General features: G+C 40.5%; 2 protein-coding genes across 2 annotated transcripts in view; one reads left to right on the top strand and one right to left on the bottom strand.

Annotated features, from left to right (window-relative positions):
- Positions 1–5,737, top strand: part of CC2D1A (coiled-coil and C2 domain containing 1A) — a 54,367-nt gene extending 48,630 nt beyond the window's left edge. Inside the window, exons 26-30 of the mRNA XM_015827489.1 lie at positions 1,473–1,539; positions 2,334–2,460; positions 2,586–2,662; positions 2,839–2,886; positions 3,902–5,737. Of these exons, the coding sequence (XP_015682975.1) occupies positions 1,473–1,539; positions 2,334–2,460; positions 2,586–2,662; positions 2,839–2,886; positions 3,902–3,922 (340 nt within the window). The 3' untranslated portion in view covers positions 3,923–5,737. The remainder of the gene's footprint in view (positions 1–1,472; positions 1,540–2,333; positions 2,461–2,585; positions 2,663–2,838; positions 2,887–3,901) is intronic.
- A 403-nt stretch (positions 5,738–6,140) lies between these two features.
- Positions 6,141–17,516, bottom strand: part of PODNL1 (podocan like 1) — a 13,457-nt gene continuing 2,081 nt past the window's right edge. Inside the window, exons 2-11 of the mRNA XM_015827478.2 lie at positions 16,687–16,944; positions 16,423–16,516; positions 15,709–15,773; positions 12,563–12,672; positions 11,126–11,282; positions 9,918–10,033; positions 9,112–9,769; positions 8,552–8,700; positions 8,105–8,273; positions 6,141–6,673 (exon numbers count right to left, since the gene is read on the bottom strand). Coding sequence (XP_015682964.1) covers positions 8,123–8,273; positions 8,552–8,700; positions 9,112–9,769; positions 9,918–10,033; positions 11,126–11,282; positions 12,563–12,672; positions 15,709–15,773; positions 16,423–16,516; positions 16,687–16,944 — 1,758 coding nt within the window. The 3' untranslated portion in view covers positions 6,141–6,673; positions 8,105–8,122. The remainder of the gene's footprint in view (positions 6,674–8,104; positions 8,274–8,551; positions 8,701–9,111; positions 9,770–9,917; positions 10,034–11,125; positions 11,283–12,562; positions 12,673–15,708; positions 15,774–16,422; positions 16,517–16,686; positions 16,945–17,516) is intronic.

Raw genomic sequence — 17,516 nt, 5'->3', positions numbered from 1 at the left:
TTTAATCGGAAACACAGCTGGTAATATTTGGTTTTAATTCGGCTTTTATCGGGGTTTATTTTTTGGATTTCTGTATTTTTGTATTTTGTATTTTTTGTATTTTGTGTATACTATTTGTTTTTAATATGCTGTGAACCGCCCTGAGTCCTATGGGAGAAGGGCGGTATACAAATTAAATTATCTATCTATCTATCTATCTCAGCTTTCGTTTCGGTGTAGATTAAGATATCGTTCAAATACACCAAAACCCCTTTGTACAGGTGCTCATGGAGGACCTCATTAATCAGCCGCATAAAGATGGCTGGCACTCCTTGTAGTCCAAATGGGAGCACTTTGAACTGGAAACATCCCAGGGGACCGGAATCTCAGTCATTGAGCAAAGCAGTCATTAAGCAAAATATCATGTGACTGCTTCGCTCAACAGCAGCACTCCCGGTTGCAAACTCGTGGGTCATTAAATGAGTGCAGTATCAGGTAAGGAGCATGGAGTTCCTCAGGAGGAGGTAGGGGAGACCCTGGGAGACTCCGCTCCTGCTGAAATCCAAATAGGATTTTCAGCCCTTAAGCAAAGAAACATACGTGTGCGGCCTGCACTGGGCCTCACTCACCCCACCCTTACCTTACTGTGCTGCCCCTCTCCCCAGCTTTCATCTCCCTCTCATCTCTGGGGGCAAGAAGAAAGAGCACCCTGTACAGAGAGTTCAGCTCCCCTTCACTGCGCAGAAGGGAACTCCTTCAGCAAGGTGCAGGACAGGAGCTCAAATATTTGGGAATTGAGCATTTCTGTATCCCACAAAGGAGTATTTTGCTCTTCTCTGGAAAGAGAAAAACATTATGCTTAAGCAGGCATGTTTAAGCAGTCTTAAGAGGAGAGATACATGCTGAATAACTAAATCAGAGTCCACCTGGGGTATTTTGATGCCTGCAGTAGAAATATCTTTTCCCACAGAAGAGATGGGGAGACTGCTCACACAGTTTGCTTTCTGAGAAGCTTACGAAATAGAATATCCTGGTGGATTGTGCACATAGAATAAATAGCTTGGTTTGCCTCCCATCCTGTTGCTTTTTAAATGATACCCCAGATCAGCTAATTCCTCCGTGATATCTGTGAGTAATTTGAAACAAATCTTTCTTTGAGAAAATGGAGAAGACCTTTCCCAACCTACCAGCTTTCACATGTTAAACATATGTCAAAGCTGTAAGGAAACAGTGAACAGAAGTCCCCACCGGGGATATTTCCCTAAATAATGGAATTATTTGGATGGGGACAGTGATTGCTGATTCTTCCCTTAATTTCCTAGCATCTGGCTGAGACTTTTTGAAGGATGATGAGCTGGCATAATTTTCCTCTGAAAGTATGCTTTCTCCAAAAGTAGTAGTAATGGTCTTTGGTTTCTGTTTTGTAGGCCTTGTACTGTGTTTCTATGATTGGCCAATTTTGAGGTAATGCTGTGTTTTGTTTTTCCCTCCAGCAAGTTGACCTCTTCTCTGCAAAGCTTCAACATATTAGCTTTTGACAAGGAGAGGCTGGAGAAGAAGGTCAGTGATGTGGATTTCGGTTTATGTGTGTGTATGCAAACAGACACATGCAGGGAAGGGGTGAGGCAGTCACATTGCACAACCTCGGTATACACTGTGCTTTGCTTTGCTTTAATTTACACCAAAAAGCAGGCCCCCAATTTTCCATGCTTCAGATTAAATCATTTCTAGGAAGTGAGGGAGAAAGAAAGGAAGATGCATGCATACATATAAAGGTTCACATACATATGTTCACAGCAAGGGGGGGTCTTTTTAGTTGATTTTATCTTTTTATAAACATTTCATCTTTTTATAAGCATAGGTATTATAATATTTGTTTCACATAAATAGCCCTAATATTACCAAACATTTCCCTGTTTTTCTTTTGTTCTTCTTACATTATGTGAGCTTGGCCATGTAAGCAGTTTAAGTTTTTCCATTATTTAGTAAATATACACCTTGTATGATGTAAACTAAATTTCAATAGCACAGTAGACAGATATGTAATAAGAAGAAGTGGGAAACACACAACAAATGGTGTATAGGTCACAAAAATTCTCTGGTTTTGGTTCTGAGCATTTTTTTTCATTGATCCAGAAAAATAAAGGTCATGAGAATCTTCCAGAGTAGAATTGCAAACCAAATATTAATTGCAGTGCACTCATACACATAGCCAGACATTTCTGGGGGCTGATTACTCAACCTGTTTGACAATTAACTTGCTAGAATTTGGTCTTAGAATGTCTCTTGTTGTATATTGTGCACTCTCCAATCATTTTGTTAGGGATTTACAAAAACCTCACTCTTGTTAACAGATATTGGCATACAACCAAGCTGGTCAGCCTCCACCCAGTGATCTGGTAGAGCAACATCAAAGCATCATTCAGAAGATCAACTGGCAAAAGTCCCAGCTACAGCATGGAAATGCTGCAATCATGAAAGGTATTTTGATAGGAAGGCTCAGCTGTGAAATCTGTCTCTCCTCTGGACTGACCTTGGTACACCAATCAGCCTTAAGACGGCATCCAAGTGATGGTTCCTGACCATGTTTGATCTTCATTCTACAGAATATCTGACTCGATTGGAGCAGTACCACCAGTGGTATACAGAGGCAGCCAGGCGCCTTGGAAATGACGGAAAACGGGTATGGAGTGATTTTGTAGCATGGTGGTGGGGCGAGGGAAGCAGACCCATTTTCAAGCCTCTGAGCTTGGTTTACAATGGAGGACCACATTTAAAAGCACATGGAATCTGTGTTGATACTAGGGCAGTTTGAACACAGGCCTCAGCTAAAATGCTGTCTGCTCTACTGTTTGGCAGGAGGCAGCTAAGGATGCTCTTTACAAGCGCAGTCTGGTGGAGAGGGAGGTGAGTAGTGCCTGATTGATTCTTCTTTTCCCTGCCCAGTTGGTCAGAACACTTAGAGACAAGCCTGGAACCTTTTCCATCTTATGTCATGGGTTCCCCTTTGGGGGTCCCTTCTTTCTTTTGGGTGGGTACAAATGGTTTTCCTGAAGGATTTTAACTTGTACAATTTTATTGAATACTAGTATTATAGAAAGTGTTCTACAAATCACATATTCCCCATCTTGGCAACCTTAAGACGTGTGGACTTCAGCTCCCAGAATTCCCTAGCCAGCATGGCTGGCTGGGGAATTCTGGGAGTTGAAGTCTACATGTTTCTTAGTTGTCAAGATTGGGAAACCTTGCTACAGATGATAAGACCATTTCCCAGATCCTCCTTAGTCAAAATGTTCTCCAGTTTGGGGTGCATGTTTTTCCTATAGCTGCAACTGGGTCAGGTTCTTTCTCCTGTCTCCATAGGCAAAGACATGCTCATTGCTGGTGCTATTTTATATTTTTTGAGGGAGGTTATTTAAACGATTGCCAGTTTCTACAGATATTTCTCAGGTGATTTCGTTATCAAACATTAGGCCGGTGGCTGCTAAGGAGACAGTCTTCACAGTGGTTCTTACAATCTCAGTGTGTTTTCCCTGGATTTTTTTTTTACTTTTATTTTTATGCCAGCTTTTGATCAGCCTTGGGAAAAATTGTATGTTAGTGGTCTTCGTTTTTTATATTTTTTTATCCTGCCTGTATTATTTTTATAAATAACTCAAGATGGCACAAACATACCTAATACTCTTTCCACCTCCTATTTTCCCTGCAACAACTCTGTGAGGTAGTTTGGGCTGAGAGAGAATGACTGGGTTACAGTCACCCCTTGCATGATGAGGCGGGACTAGAACTCACAGCCTTCTGGTTTCAAGCTAGTGCCTTAACCACTAGACCAAACTGGTTCTTATGAATGCCATAGATGGATTACTTATACTTTTGTCTTTTCTTGGAAACATTGATGTACCTGCATGTTTTTGTCTTTCAGCTGCAAAAGTTTCGGAAATGAAGCTAAAGCACTTAAATTATCTATCCAAGCAACAATGCTTTCAAGCATGGTCTTTTCACTGTTACAGGTGAAGGGTAGTGGAAAGACCGAAATGCATAGGCTGTATGCTGATGGATCAATATTGCCACAAGTTGATTCTTGATTGACTTTGCAGAAAACTCTTCCTATGTTTCACCATAAGTACATTATAACCCCAATGACCTGAAGAGAGACAATCCTTTTTACAGGTGCCTTATAGCTACATCCACCACTCCTCCTTTTGCACTAAGCGTTTTGCACATGCCACTTGAGCTGTTTTTTTTTTTAACCCCTTCTCAGTGGTCAAGGAGACTCTTGTGTGTGAAGTCTTATATGCCCATGCCTGTGGGATTTCTTTTTAAATCTACCTTGTATACCAGTTGAGTTAGAAGTCCCGTTCACCTGGTATCCTTTCTCCACTGACCAGGGTATTTAATCGTTTTAGAGGTGTAGTGTAGATAACAATTGCAGTGATGGAAAGATTCCAGAACATCCCAAATTAACTGAGTGGGCTCAATTTGGAATTTGGCACTTTCAGTATGTTTAGCGGTTATTCCAGAAGCCATATAGTCTGCATTCATTTCCTAGTTCCCCTTATAGCTACATCCACCACTCTGCTCTCTTTTGCACCAGGCACTTAGCACACTCTGTTTGAGCTTTGGTTTTCTGAACCTTATTGGTGCATACCAACAGCTGAATAATTCACTTTTGACTCAGCTAATCACTTTTCAGTGGTTTTCAGTGATCAAAGAGATCTAGTTCAGATTCCTCGTGTGCAGTTTTGCATGCCATCTATATCTGCCTTGTATGCCAGTTGAAGGTCCTGCATATGTGGTATCCTTCTCTACTGAGAGCTAACTAGTCTGCTCCTTAAACAATCTCTAATGTGGAGAAGTATGTAGCCACAAGACTCATACTTTTTGACACTTTCTCGTTGTTTTTAACTTGTCTTGGAGGGACCAAGAGACAAAGCATCTATGAGACTGCTAAATTAGATGGTTCCTTTTTTTATGTCTAGAGAGAGTAGCAGAGCAGTCTTTCTTCTAGGGAAGGAATAACTGTTCAGTTCTGGTGTACAAACAGCTTACGGAACTCATTCATGGTACTCTTATGCAGGTTAGATTTCCTTCTCATAATATATGTAATTGTATTATTTCTGTTGAATGGAAAATGGTATCTGATAACCCCTGCTTCCTGATACATTATAGAGAGAGAGACTGCGTCACTTAGCTCCTTTTTCCCCACACAAAGACAGGAGAGAGGCTACTGAAACCTGTTGGGCTGCTTTTTTTGTATAATCCATTTTGGCAGATGGAAATGTGATCTTCCCTAGTTCTTTTTTTCTATAAGATTGAGTATAGGAAATTAACTCAGGATTGTTGCTGCTGCTCAGGATGAAGTGAGGGAGTGAACTGTGGGTTAGATCCAGGTGGTCTTCCCTGCCTACATACCTTTTGAAATCAAATTTTAGTTTATTGTAAAGATAATAAAAGGAAAACAAATGTATTATATACATTTTCACAATCTCATTTTTATAAAAGTGCCTGTCTCTGAAATTATTGTTCAGCCAGAGTCTTTCAGAATTAATGTTAAAAGCAAAGGCTGCAAATCTGTGTTATGGCTTTATTTTATGTATAGGATGACATAAATATATAACATTTTTAAGGGAGGGAGGGGAGAGAAACTGTGTTCAAAACAAAAACTCTTTAATGTACCAGTAATAAATTCTCCAAATTGCCTTTTAATCTGGATTCTGTTTAAGTGTCTACTCAACAATAAAATGCCATTCTCATGGAATCTTCCGTCTATTTTATCACTTTAATTTCTTTTTCTCCAGCCATCTCTGAATAAAAACAGTTTAATCTGCTAAGCTAACATAAGTGTAGCTTATGAAGTCATTTGATATTAAAATAACTTAGTCTCTATGGCTTCATCCTTGATTCAGGGATGATGTCTTTGATCTCAATTAAAGCTATATTTTCCATAGAAAAATACAAGCCTTACGACTTTAGTCCTGTTATGATGGACCCTCAGTTGTAACATAGAATAATAGGGTTGGAAAGGACTTTTTGGTCTTCTAGTTCAACCTTCTGCTCACTCAGGAAATCCTATACCATTTTGGACAAACGGCAAGTAGTGCAGACTTCTGGAGGCAAGTTCTAGAGACAAGTTTTTTTTAATGTTGCCTCAAGTCTATTCAAACAGTCATAAATATAGGAGATCAAAATGCTGGCTAATAATTCTGTGTGATGGTGAATAGCCTAGCTATCATTTCTGTCATCTCCTTTGCAAATGGGATTTGACACATGGGGAAGAAAACCTTGGCATTTGCAACTTTCTAGCTCATTGCAGCAGCTGGGCTGTTAGATTGGAAATACATATGAGAAGTGATGCAGAAGAAGGAACTGTGGGGGAAGTGCTCCACTGAATATTTTATGTCCTAGCCAACATTGCAAGTGAGTGCAGGAGGATGCACTAACTTCTTCTGGGTATGACTGTCACTGTAGTTCCAGGAAAGCTTAGCCAAGCCAAATGTAGACCCATTGGCAATCAGCATTCCAGTTTTGCTCCCAAGAAAAGCAGCTCGCTTGCACTGGCTTTGTTGTATTTGGCTGACGGAAACCGGGAGAGTAAACACTATACAACAAAACCCCCTCCAGATGTTAGCAGGTTGGTTAGATTGATCAAAAGACCTAAGGAAGTAGAGTAGTGCAGAGAATTCCAGATGGTAATCTGCAGAAGAAAGAGATACAATCAGCTGGACTTGATGTCCAGAAAGTTTGGCTGTATTTATACTTGTAATATGGGATCTTCTGCACATGCAGAAGCAGCACTGACAACAATACTACACATTTAGGTTGAACTACGTTGTTGATTGGGAAAAGACTAGGGTGGGAAGGGAAAGCTCAAGGCGATAAAAATTGCCAAACAAACCTTGGATAATGAGATCCTCATCCAAGGATCCAATCCAAGCGGGATTATCTACCCCATTTATGTATAATGTGGTATCATTTTAGTGTTGGACGAAAACATTAAAAAAATTCACTGCAGCTTCTGTGGATGTTCAGTTTGCTGCACTGTGTAAATGTTTATAAAACACTGGATTTACACATACACAGTTTTTGGGAAACGATATTAAAAAGCAATGTACAAATGATTTAAGCCAACCACCCATCTATTTGCAATTAGGCTGTATCAAATTGCAGGTGGCATTTACATCATACTATTCCTACATGAAAGCCAGCTTGGTATAATCTAGAAACCGGGAGGCCCTGAGTTCTAGTTCACCTTAAGCACAAAACTAACTGGGTTACCTTGGGCCAGGCACTCTCACAGCCCTAGGAAGGAGGCAATGGCAAACACTTTTGAAATCTTGCCAAGAAAACAGCAGGGATTTGTCCAGCCGATCAACTGGGATTCAACACTGACTTGAAGGCACTCTTCCCCTTGTCATTTTTATATGTATAACTTATGACCATAAGTTGTCATTAATTTATGACCTTGTTTACAGCAATCATGCCAGGATCATTAAGCAAATGTGGCAGTCATTAAATAAATTCATTTTATCCAATGGGCTTTATGTGTGTACTTTCAGTGCTTTACTGTCAAAAACCAGCAAGAATTGTAGTGCTATAAATACAAGCCAGCTGCCAACCATCCCAAATGCAATCATGTCACCAGGAGGAGGTGCAATTGTCAGAACTCTGGAAGCAAACCATAAGTAAGTTTTTGTGAGTCCCTCATAACTTTGCATGGTCACTAAGTGGCTAGTTGTTAAGGAAGGACTGCCTGTACACATTTCCTTTAAGGCAACTACCATAGTAAGGAACAACACCAATTTTACTTGTAGTTGCTGAGTGATGAAAATGAAAGCTACTTTGTATGTTCACATGAATCTCACTCAACTTTGTAGTCCAACTTTCAAGCATACATTCATTGCCCCACAGATGATTTTCTATACTTTTTTCCCCTGCAAACTCTTCCATTATTCAGCTCTTCTATACCTGAAAACTTATAAGGAATCTGTTATCAGTGAAAATATTTTATTAATGTTTTTATATAATTAAATCACTTATCAAAAATTTCTGATTCTGCTAGAGCTGAAGAATATATAGGGTGAATGTAAACTTATAAGTTAGGTTCACGGAAAGCTCTAAATCTAACCTCTTCCAGGCTGCCTTCCTAGGTGCCCATCTGAGTCTGGGCCTGGTGTCCAGCTTGCAGGAGAGAGGTGCTGATAGGCTCTGGGTTGCCTGCCAGGTCTACTACTTCCAGGAATTTTAGGTCTGCAAATGCCTCTTCCGTCACATTGGCTGCCAATAATCGATTGGATCTACAAAACAAGGAGGGCAGAGTAATGTCACAAGAACTGGAGCCTGACCTTTTTGGTTCTTCAAAGATTTTTGGAGGGAATTCCAAAGGAGGCTATTTACATTTAAAATACAGACCATTTGTTTTGCTTAAAGACTATTTGTTTTAAAGATGAAGAGCAACACATATTTATAAACCTAAACTGACAATTCCATAATTTATGAGCTGTAAGCTCATATAATATTCAGACTACAGTAGTTAGGTATTCTATAAAAGGCAGTTAGTTAATCTTTCGTTTACCTGAGAGAGATGACCCGTATGTTGGGTGTTGTCAGGAAAGTCTCAGCCATAATGAGAATAATTCTGTTGTGTTGCAAGTATAGATATTCCAGTGATTCTGGAAGGTCTGGTGGAACGTATGACAACTCATTAAAACTCAGATCCAGGAGCTGAAAAAGAAAAACCCACTAAATATTGGGTTTGGGTGTCATTTACTATGGCAATAATTGAAGATAAGAAGCTATCTTCCATAAAACTAGCTAATCTGTAATTTCTGCAGACTTTCATAATGCACTTTGTAAAGCAGCTTTTCCTTTCATCTGTCCTAAACCCATAATAATGCAAATTTACTAGATGACAGGAAGTTACTTATTTGCAAATTCAAATTTAATTTTGCATGTACTGTAGGTATCTACATTTGTTTCAACTTGATTTTGGATGTCAATTCTTAATTTGCTTTACTTACACATAGGAGTTTATTCTGAAAAGCTCTACCATACTGCCGTCCTAAAATGACATTTCTTAGCCACAAGAATATATATTGCGCAGTCAACCTCCCTCCCTGTTCCTTCTTGCCTCACCTTGAGCCCATGCAGCTCATGCCAAGTGCCTGGAGAAATACTGCTGATCTTCAGCCGGTTGTGTGCCAGGTGCAGCTCTTTAAGCATGGTGAGGTTAACTAACCGTTCTGGAGAAAGAGCATTAAGCTGGTTCTTCTGAAGGTTGAGGACTTGAAGACTGTTGGGCAGCCCAGCCGGGAGCAGCGTGAGTCTATTGCCAGAGATGTCCAGAGTTTCTAGGAGCCTAAGCTTACGGAAGGCCAGGCGGTGGATGTGGGCACTATAAAGCCGGTTGTAACTGAGATTGAGCTCAGTCAAAGCATACGTGGCCGCAAAGTCATTCAAACCAATGCGTGCAATCTGGTTGTGCAGTAGCATCAAGGATCGGACACGCCGCGGAAGTCCAGGTGGGATTCCATCTAGCTGATTATTGTACAAATGGAGTGTATGCAGGGAGCGCAAGTGGGCAAAGGCCTCTGGGTGCATCCCTGAAGCTGTCAAAGCATTGCTTTGCAATAGGAGATACTGCAGGCCTCGCACGCGGCTAAGACGCTCAGGCGGTAGTCCCTTCAAGTGGTTTCGGCCCAAATGTAGTATTACTATGTTGGCAGGAAGACCAGCAGGCACCTCTGTCAAGTTGTTGTTGGAAAGATCCAGATATTCGAGTCTCTTCAGCTTGCTATAGAGATATAGGATGCCTGATAAAAAGCCTAGAAAGTCTTCCAATGGCCCCTACTCCAGCAAGTTGTCTACTCAATATCCAGAAGCCCTGATTTCAAATTATAGTGCTCTTTGCCACAGCCAATTTCACTTTTTACCATTCTTACCTGAAGGTGGAATGGGTCAGGCCTTCACTGGATAGATTATTGTTCTGCAGGTAAAGCTCCCGGAGGTGCCCCTGGCTGTTCAAGGCCCCTTTAGGGATACGAGAAATGTGATTATTCTGCAAAAGGAAGCCTTGTGGTCAAGGAAATGCCCCACTCTCATTCCTCCAACAATCTAGAATGGGGCTATAGATGAGAATGGCCCAAAAGCTCTCATGGTATTGCTCTCATGCAGAAGCAGAATAAATAGGAAATGAACATCCATAGCTGGATTGTGATAACTAATCACAAATCTGGCATTTTCCTCAGAATCTCCTTGGCTTTTCAGGCAGTTTATATTAGAGAAATCAATTTTAACCTATTTCCAGGACTGATTCTGGCTGCACAGAGCCCATATTCTTGAATATATTAGTTCATAATTTAAACTTAGAGAACATGGAAGAATGCATCTGTTTTTCATGCCCATTTTCCTATGATCAAGTAATACAGTTTATCTAGTAGAGGTAGAAAGAGTACAGGTAGTCTTCGATTTACAACCACAATTGAGCCCCAAATTTCTATTGCCAAGTGAGACATTTGTTAAGTGAATTTTGCCCCATTTTATGACCTTTTTGCCTCATTTGTTAAGTAAATCACTGAAGTTGTTAAGTTGGCTTCCCCATTGACTTTGCTTGTCAGAAGGTTGCAAAAGGTGATCACGTGACCCTGGGACCTGCAACCGTCATAAGTATGAGTCAGTTGCCAAGCGTTGGAATTTTGATCATGTGATCATGTGGGGATGCCGCAACGATCATAAATGTGAAAAATGGTATTCTGAAGTGATAACATTTCAAGAGAAGTTTCCATGATTCTGTAGGTTTCATACGTTAGCCCATAACAGTGTTTCCTAAAAAGAATTAGCTCTGATTGTCAGTTAACATTTCTATTTAACAAAGGAGACAAGATCTGACAAGGAATTTGCAACATACAAAAGATTGTGAGCATATGTGTTATGCCACTTTCGGGCGCTTTCCAACCCGTTCCAGGTGCTCCACTATGGAGGATGGCCTGGGCTTGTAGAATTGAGAATTGAGAAACAATTGAAAAACTGAGTTTAACACAACAGATTGCATCCTTTCTGCTAATGGCACTCTCTCTTACAGCTTTCCAGTTCATATTGTTCCAGCCAACCTATTTTTCCTACCCTGACAGGATAGCAGATAGCTACAGACCTGCAAATGGAGGCGAACAACACCACAGGGCAAATTCTGGGGCACATAGGTGAGCCGATTGTTGGAAAGGATTAGGGTGCTGACAGCATCCGAGCCATTGAAAGCATCAAAGGACAGGCCAGTGTTGTTCAAGTAATTGTTGTGCAGATAAACAGACCTGAATGGAGAAAAAAAATGCAAAGAACAGATTAAAATTGGCCTAGACCAGTGATGGTGAAACTTTTAGAGACCGAGTGCCCCAAACCCACCTCGCCCCTACCCCGTCCCTGTGTCTCCTGCCCGCAGGGCCACCTACCACCTCCACGGCCCGCCACAACAGATCGCCATGGCAGCCCAGCAGCATCATGGCGGCCACACCCTCTGCGCCCCGCAGCATCATCTGTATGCAATGGGGCGCGAGGATGGAGTCTTGTCCCCACTGCCCGGCTGCCATGTCCTTGGCTGCGCTGCTCTGCACAGGCCACGCCCGGGGCAACTCTCCTCCAGGGGGGCTGCTGGTGAGGAGGGGGCCATGGGGGGGTGGCAGGGCTGGGATGATGTCGTGCATGCCCACGGAGAGGGCTCTGAGTGCCGCCTCTGGCAGCCGTGCCATAGGTTCGCCACCACTGGCCTAGACCAATATCAGAGTCCTAGAGATATGTTGGCACTAAAATATCTTGATGGGACAAAAATAAAAGATAGGACTTGTAGGGCATATTCTCCTCCTCTGAATACAGGTAGTTCTCAACTTACAACAGTTCGTTTAGTGACTGTTCAAAGTTACAACGGCACTGAAAAAGTGACTTATGACCACTTTTCACATGACCGTTGCAGCATCCCCATGGCCACATGATCAAAATTCAGATGCTTGGCAACTGACTCATATTTATGACGGTTGCAGTGTCCTGGGTTATGTGATCGCCTTCTGTGACCTTCTGACAAGCAAAGTCAATGGGGAAGCCAGATTCACTTAACAACCATGTTACTAATTTAACAAGTGCAGTGATTCACTTAACAAATGCAGCAAGAAAGGTTGTAAAATGGGGCAAAATTCACTTAACAAATGTCTCAGCAACAGAAATTTTGGGCTCAATTGTGGTTGTAAGTCGAGGACTATCTGTATTCCACTTTCCCAACAAGCAAGAATGGCCAGCGAAGAGCCCAGGGACTACATACAACCCTTGCCCTATTTGTCCTGTCCTCTGCCATGCCTATAGGGCTTCTCTGTGTGCCTCTCTCTGATGAAGAATTTCAACCTTCCCTGCTTAGTAATTCAGGTCAGGCCTTTTGCTGCTACCTGAACAGAGGGTGTGATTTCCATTGGCATTATTCCCCCCACCCCCACCCCCTGCCCCAGGGTGCCACTCTTGTTATGTAGTTTTACAGGGAGTTGGCCAGCACCTTGTAGTGCTAGTTTTACTTTTAACAAAATGTGGGGATTTTTTTTCTTAGCTTTACCTGAGACCAGGCTTATGCCCAAAGGTGAGTGGAAAGACCCAGGTCAGGTGGTTGGCAGCAAGGTCCACAATGCGTAGTGTGTGAGGTAGGTACTGTGGTGCCACGGATAGCTGGAAAAGAAATGTGGAGATAGGTACTCATTTTATGCATACAGTTGGAACATGGAAAATGGGAAACATGAACCAGGAAAAACCCAAAATGGTCAAAATGGAAATAAGGCATACTAAAATGAATGCTTTAATAATATGAACTTAGGTGGATTGAGATCATGGAAGCATGATTTAGGACATGAAAGCATATGAAGGAATCAAGTAGCCACAATATTGAAAAAGGACTTAGGTAAACACAACAATGCAGAAACTAAATTAAATACGGTTTTGTGAAGAGAATGCTTTATCACTAACCCCTGCTTCAAGCAACATAAACACAACAACAAAACCAACCATATGGAGAAATGGAGAAATATAATCCAGCCTTGGTTCAGGTTGTGTATGAGTAATAAACTATTGGTGGTAATATATGGGTTAGACTTTGAACATTAATTCCCTAGATATATCAGATTTTAACCGGTGGACAAATTAAGTGAAAGAGACTCTGAAGTGCTAAGAGAGATCACTGAGTAAGCGAATGGTGGAAATTAACAGGTGTCTATCAAGGCAGTTTAAGGGAGATTCACTAACAAATTTTCATTTAAATCAACGAGTCAAGTACTCAAGTAAAATAGGACTCTAAAAACAGTTAGAAAATGAAATAAAAACATTTTTACTGGTAATACTCTAAGAAGAAAAAAAGTGAAACTGAACAGTATGCAACTGATTTGCAATGTTTGCCGCAGGTCTTCTTGCCTAGAAATAACTGGAGATTAATTTGCAGCACAGTGGAAGCAACCTTAATATGAAAACAAAGAGAGAAGCAAGGGCAGAAGACAATAGTATCAATCAGAAGGAAAAAGATTAGATGTCTTGGAGCTTTTTAAGATAAAACAGGTTCTGAATAAACTTTTCCTTCAAATGATGGAGAAAGCACAAGTTGTTCTTGACTTGCTGTTAACCAGTAGAAAGACTCAAGTAAGAAAAAAAAGAGAAATTTAAACTGAGCATACTCAAATACATACTGTATCTTGGACTTCAAAAAAGCAAATGTTAATAAACTCAAAACAAATGTAAGCTGGAGAAGCTACTGAGAAAAACAGCTTAAGAATGGTAGGAATTCCTAAAGAAGGAAGAATCACTTATTTTGTGAGAATGGGTGGCTACATCAATTGAATAAATACCAAAAGCACAAGTGCAAATAATTCCAATAATGTGGAAAACTAGTTAGGCTTCAAAAAAGAGAGAAAAACACCAGATAGCTAATACTTATAGTAAGAAGGATAATGGAGAAAGCAAAAGAATATAAGAGCAAGATTTGCCTTTTTTTAATTGATGACAAGCCTTTGATTATATATCATAAACATGAAATATATTAAAGATAATAGACATGCCAAAACATCTACCGTAATTACTTTTTTTGAGAAACCTTTACAATGAATAAGCTCTTATTGTACTTTAAGAATGCTGAATTCTATCTAGCTTCCTTCTGTTTGTATTTTTATTCTATTTTTTATAAAGAGCTTTTAGGGTGTTACCACTGTTCTATATCTTCTTGTATACTGGCTGTAAATAAAATAACAAAGAATTATTGCAGGAAAAGAATTCAATCATGAGGTTACCCTCAGTGGTGTTAGATGGGAAGTACAGTACGACTCCATGCAGGCCTATTCTTACCAAATCTTAACAAAAATAAGGGTGAAGCTACTTTTCTACTCACAGTTCAGAACCCTATTATTCCTTAATAGAGTTGCTGAGTTTCTATTTGCCAGAGTTTCTGCAAGAAGGCATAAAAAGTCCTAATCTTGGACTGATAACATCATGATTTATGTTTTTGTTTTTATTTTCTTTATTCCTAATCTATCATTCATGCAGTTTTAGTGCATTTCATTGAAATCTCATTCTTTGATTTTCAAATCCTAATTTTGTAAGTTTTATATTAATTTTCCACTGTCTTTGTTGTATTTGGTTATTGCTTCTGAATTTGGATAGGGCTTTTTAAATTTTATTTTATCCTTGGATTTGAGAGGTAAAGCTAATATTCTAGCACAGAGCATGCCAAAGCATTTATGGGATAGTTAGCCTGGCTGTAATCCCTTGCTTGGGATTTGAGTTTGGAGAGAAGACTATTATTGAAGGGCTAGGAAAAAAGATTGAGCAAATAGTCTGAAAATTAAAGATAATTTGATGGGATCTTCTACAACAGAGATATCAAACTGCCGGCCCACGGGCCGGATGCATCATGACAAAACCGCATCCACCCCATTGCCGGTAATGGAAAAAAAGTCACGATACGTCGCAACATGTCAGGTGACATTGTGAGTTTGACCCCCTGTTCTACAAGAATATATTTTTCTGAATTGATTGAGCAATTTGAAAATCCAAATTAATCTAAAAAATTCAATTCAAATTTAGAAATCTAAATAGGAAGGGAGGTGTTCCATTTTAGCATAAATCATGTCTATTCTTAATTTTTTATTTTGTTTTTTTGATCAGCCAAGGAAGTTATATATTTCTGGAAGAGAAAAAAAACTTCGGATCAAGATTGATGCCTAGTACCTATATAGAGATAACCATGCAGTTCTCTTGGCAATAATATGGAAGTGGATTGCCACTGCCTTCGTCTAGGTTTTTTTTTCTCAATCTAGCCTACAAGCCTGGTATCCCTTGGTGGTCTCCGATCCTAGTACTAACCAAGTCAAACCCTGCTTACTTTTCTAAACCAGCCAGATTAGGCCAGGTGAGGTAAAGTAATGGTCATAGATGGTGACTATGGTCCAGTGGTCCAGCGGTCTACCCTGAGTTCTTTGGAGGAAAAGTGGGCAAAAAATATAATAAAAATATATCATAAATGATTCCTTCTTTTAAACAATCCTAGTTCTTATCCATTAACCATTTGATTTTTATATAGAAATCTCAGAGCCTAATTTTTTCATCTTGTGGTTCCTTAATTTAGCATTTCCTATCTTCTTTGCTGATGTTTGTGTTTTTCTGTGTTTGTGCAAGTAAAACCCACATCGCTACATTGTATGCCCTTATTCATCTAAACATGCTCACCTTGTTATTGGCCAGATAGATGTACTGAAGTGACTGCAGTGGCTCAAAGGCTTCATCCGGAAGACCTATAAAATGGGACAGACTAGAATAAGATCTGTATTTGGGATCCTGCCTAAGTTGCTGTGTCAGTTAGATTTCTTTCCCCATGCAAGACCTCCCAGTATCCACTCATCTACTTGGTATTCACCTCTCTCTACCCACTCATACCATGCTCAGAAAGTAAAGAAGACTGGTTTGCAGTCTCCTGCTGATTCAGTCAGCTTTGACTGGGACCGAGCTGCTATTTATCAGTCCTTCCACACAGAGCACCCACACACACACACCCACACACACACACTCCTGCAAAATATATTTGAGTTCTATCCTGCCTTTTATATGAGCTAAAGCAGCATATTGTATGTAGCATTCCCTTCTGTTTTTTCCTTAACCACCCTGTAAGATGAGGTTAGACTAAGAGGGAGTGACTGGCCCACAGTCACCCAATGAACTTCCGTGGTTGAGGGTAGACTGGCCTTATTCTAACCAGTTCAACTTTTTAACCCTCTGTTCAATAGAAGAAAAGGAAGCGATACTTTACATTTGAAAGAGCCTTTCCACCCAGCAAGCCATCTACACTTAAAAAGAACTTAAGATCAAAGGATTAACTACTGTTTGTGTACATTAAAAGGAAGGATCTCCTGACACACCTGGGAATACCAGGGCATACTTGCTTACCATCAGAGGTGACCAGATTGTCATGGAGATTGAGGGTTCGTAGGTTGATCAGACGGGATAGTTCATGGAAGGGTAGCTCTTGCAATTGGTTATTCTACAGAAGGAAGATCAGCACTGTATAACAAGGGTAGCAAGGCATCCATACCACCAGGGTGTTTCCTTTCTCTGAACACCTGAGAAACACCTGAGTTTTCTGAGAACTATTATTTTACCCCACAGAGCAAAGCTCATTATCTGCCCCAATATGTATCAAGGTAACATCACCTGCAATGAAAGATGCTGGATGTCTGTAGAGATATTGCTGGGGAAAATGTGCAGGTCAAGGCCACCGCAATCCACTGTCTCCTCTGTTGGGCAGGTGCATTGAGCTGGACAACCAGATACATTCTGGGCAGGATCCCCACGGGTCTGGGATGTTGACAGTGACAGATCATCATCTTCATCTTCATCCTCCTCATAGTTTTTCAGCAGAAAGCTATAAGGTATACTTGCCAGGAGTAGTAATAGATGACCACTGCACAGCTGTTGGGGCAGAAGAGGGGCTAATCAATGGTGCTCTGTATAATATCATAACATGCTTTTCTCTCAATGCTTCTCCTGTCTGAGTAGGCCAGGAAACACCCCTCCCCTCTCTCCTCCCAAATCTGTCCCTTTGGGAATGTAGACAGAGGTCCTACATAGTAGTGAATGCCTTACTAATTGAAATTGGGTTTTTGTCTCTCCCATGGGGTATTAAGTAAATGATTTTTTTTAAATAGAGGCTGACAAAAATATCACATGCAGGATAGGAAAAACAGAGGCTTGCACTAAATGTTTGGGTAAAGTTCATGCGCACATGGAACAGTATCAAAAGTGTTGGGAATGGGCTTATGCAAGATTTTCATTAACGTGGCATGGAAAAAGGCCTTATTGACTAATTATTGGGGAAGGGGGAGCAAAAACCCACACAATAGACCTTACAAAGATGAATGTCAAGCAAACATTAAAGGCCAAGTGCAACAGAGAAATCATCTAGAGTAGACTAGAGTATTACATTTGTAAATGTGTAAATGAGAGAGAGAGGGAGAGAGAAGAAAGTATGTTGATATTCCAGG

The sequence above is a fragment of the Protobothrops mucrosquamatus genome, unplaced genomic scaffold (genome assembly GCF_001527695.2).
Source record: "Protobothrops mucrosquamatus isolate PMUCROS unplaced genomic scaffold, P.Mucros_1.0 scaffold_215, whole genome shotgun sequence".
Taxonomy (NCBI): Eukaryota; Metazoa; Chordata; class Lepidosauria; order Squamata; family Viperidae; genus Protobothrops; species Protobothrops mucrosquamatus.
This window is presented reverse-complemented; position numbering and strand designations above follow the sequence as displayed.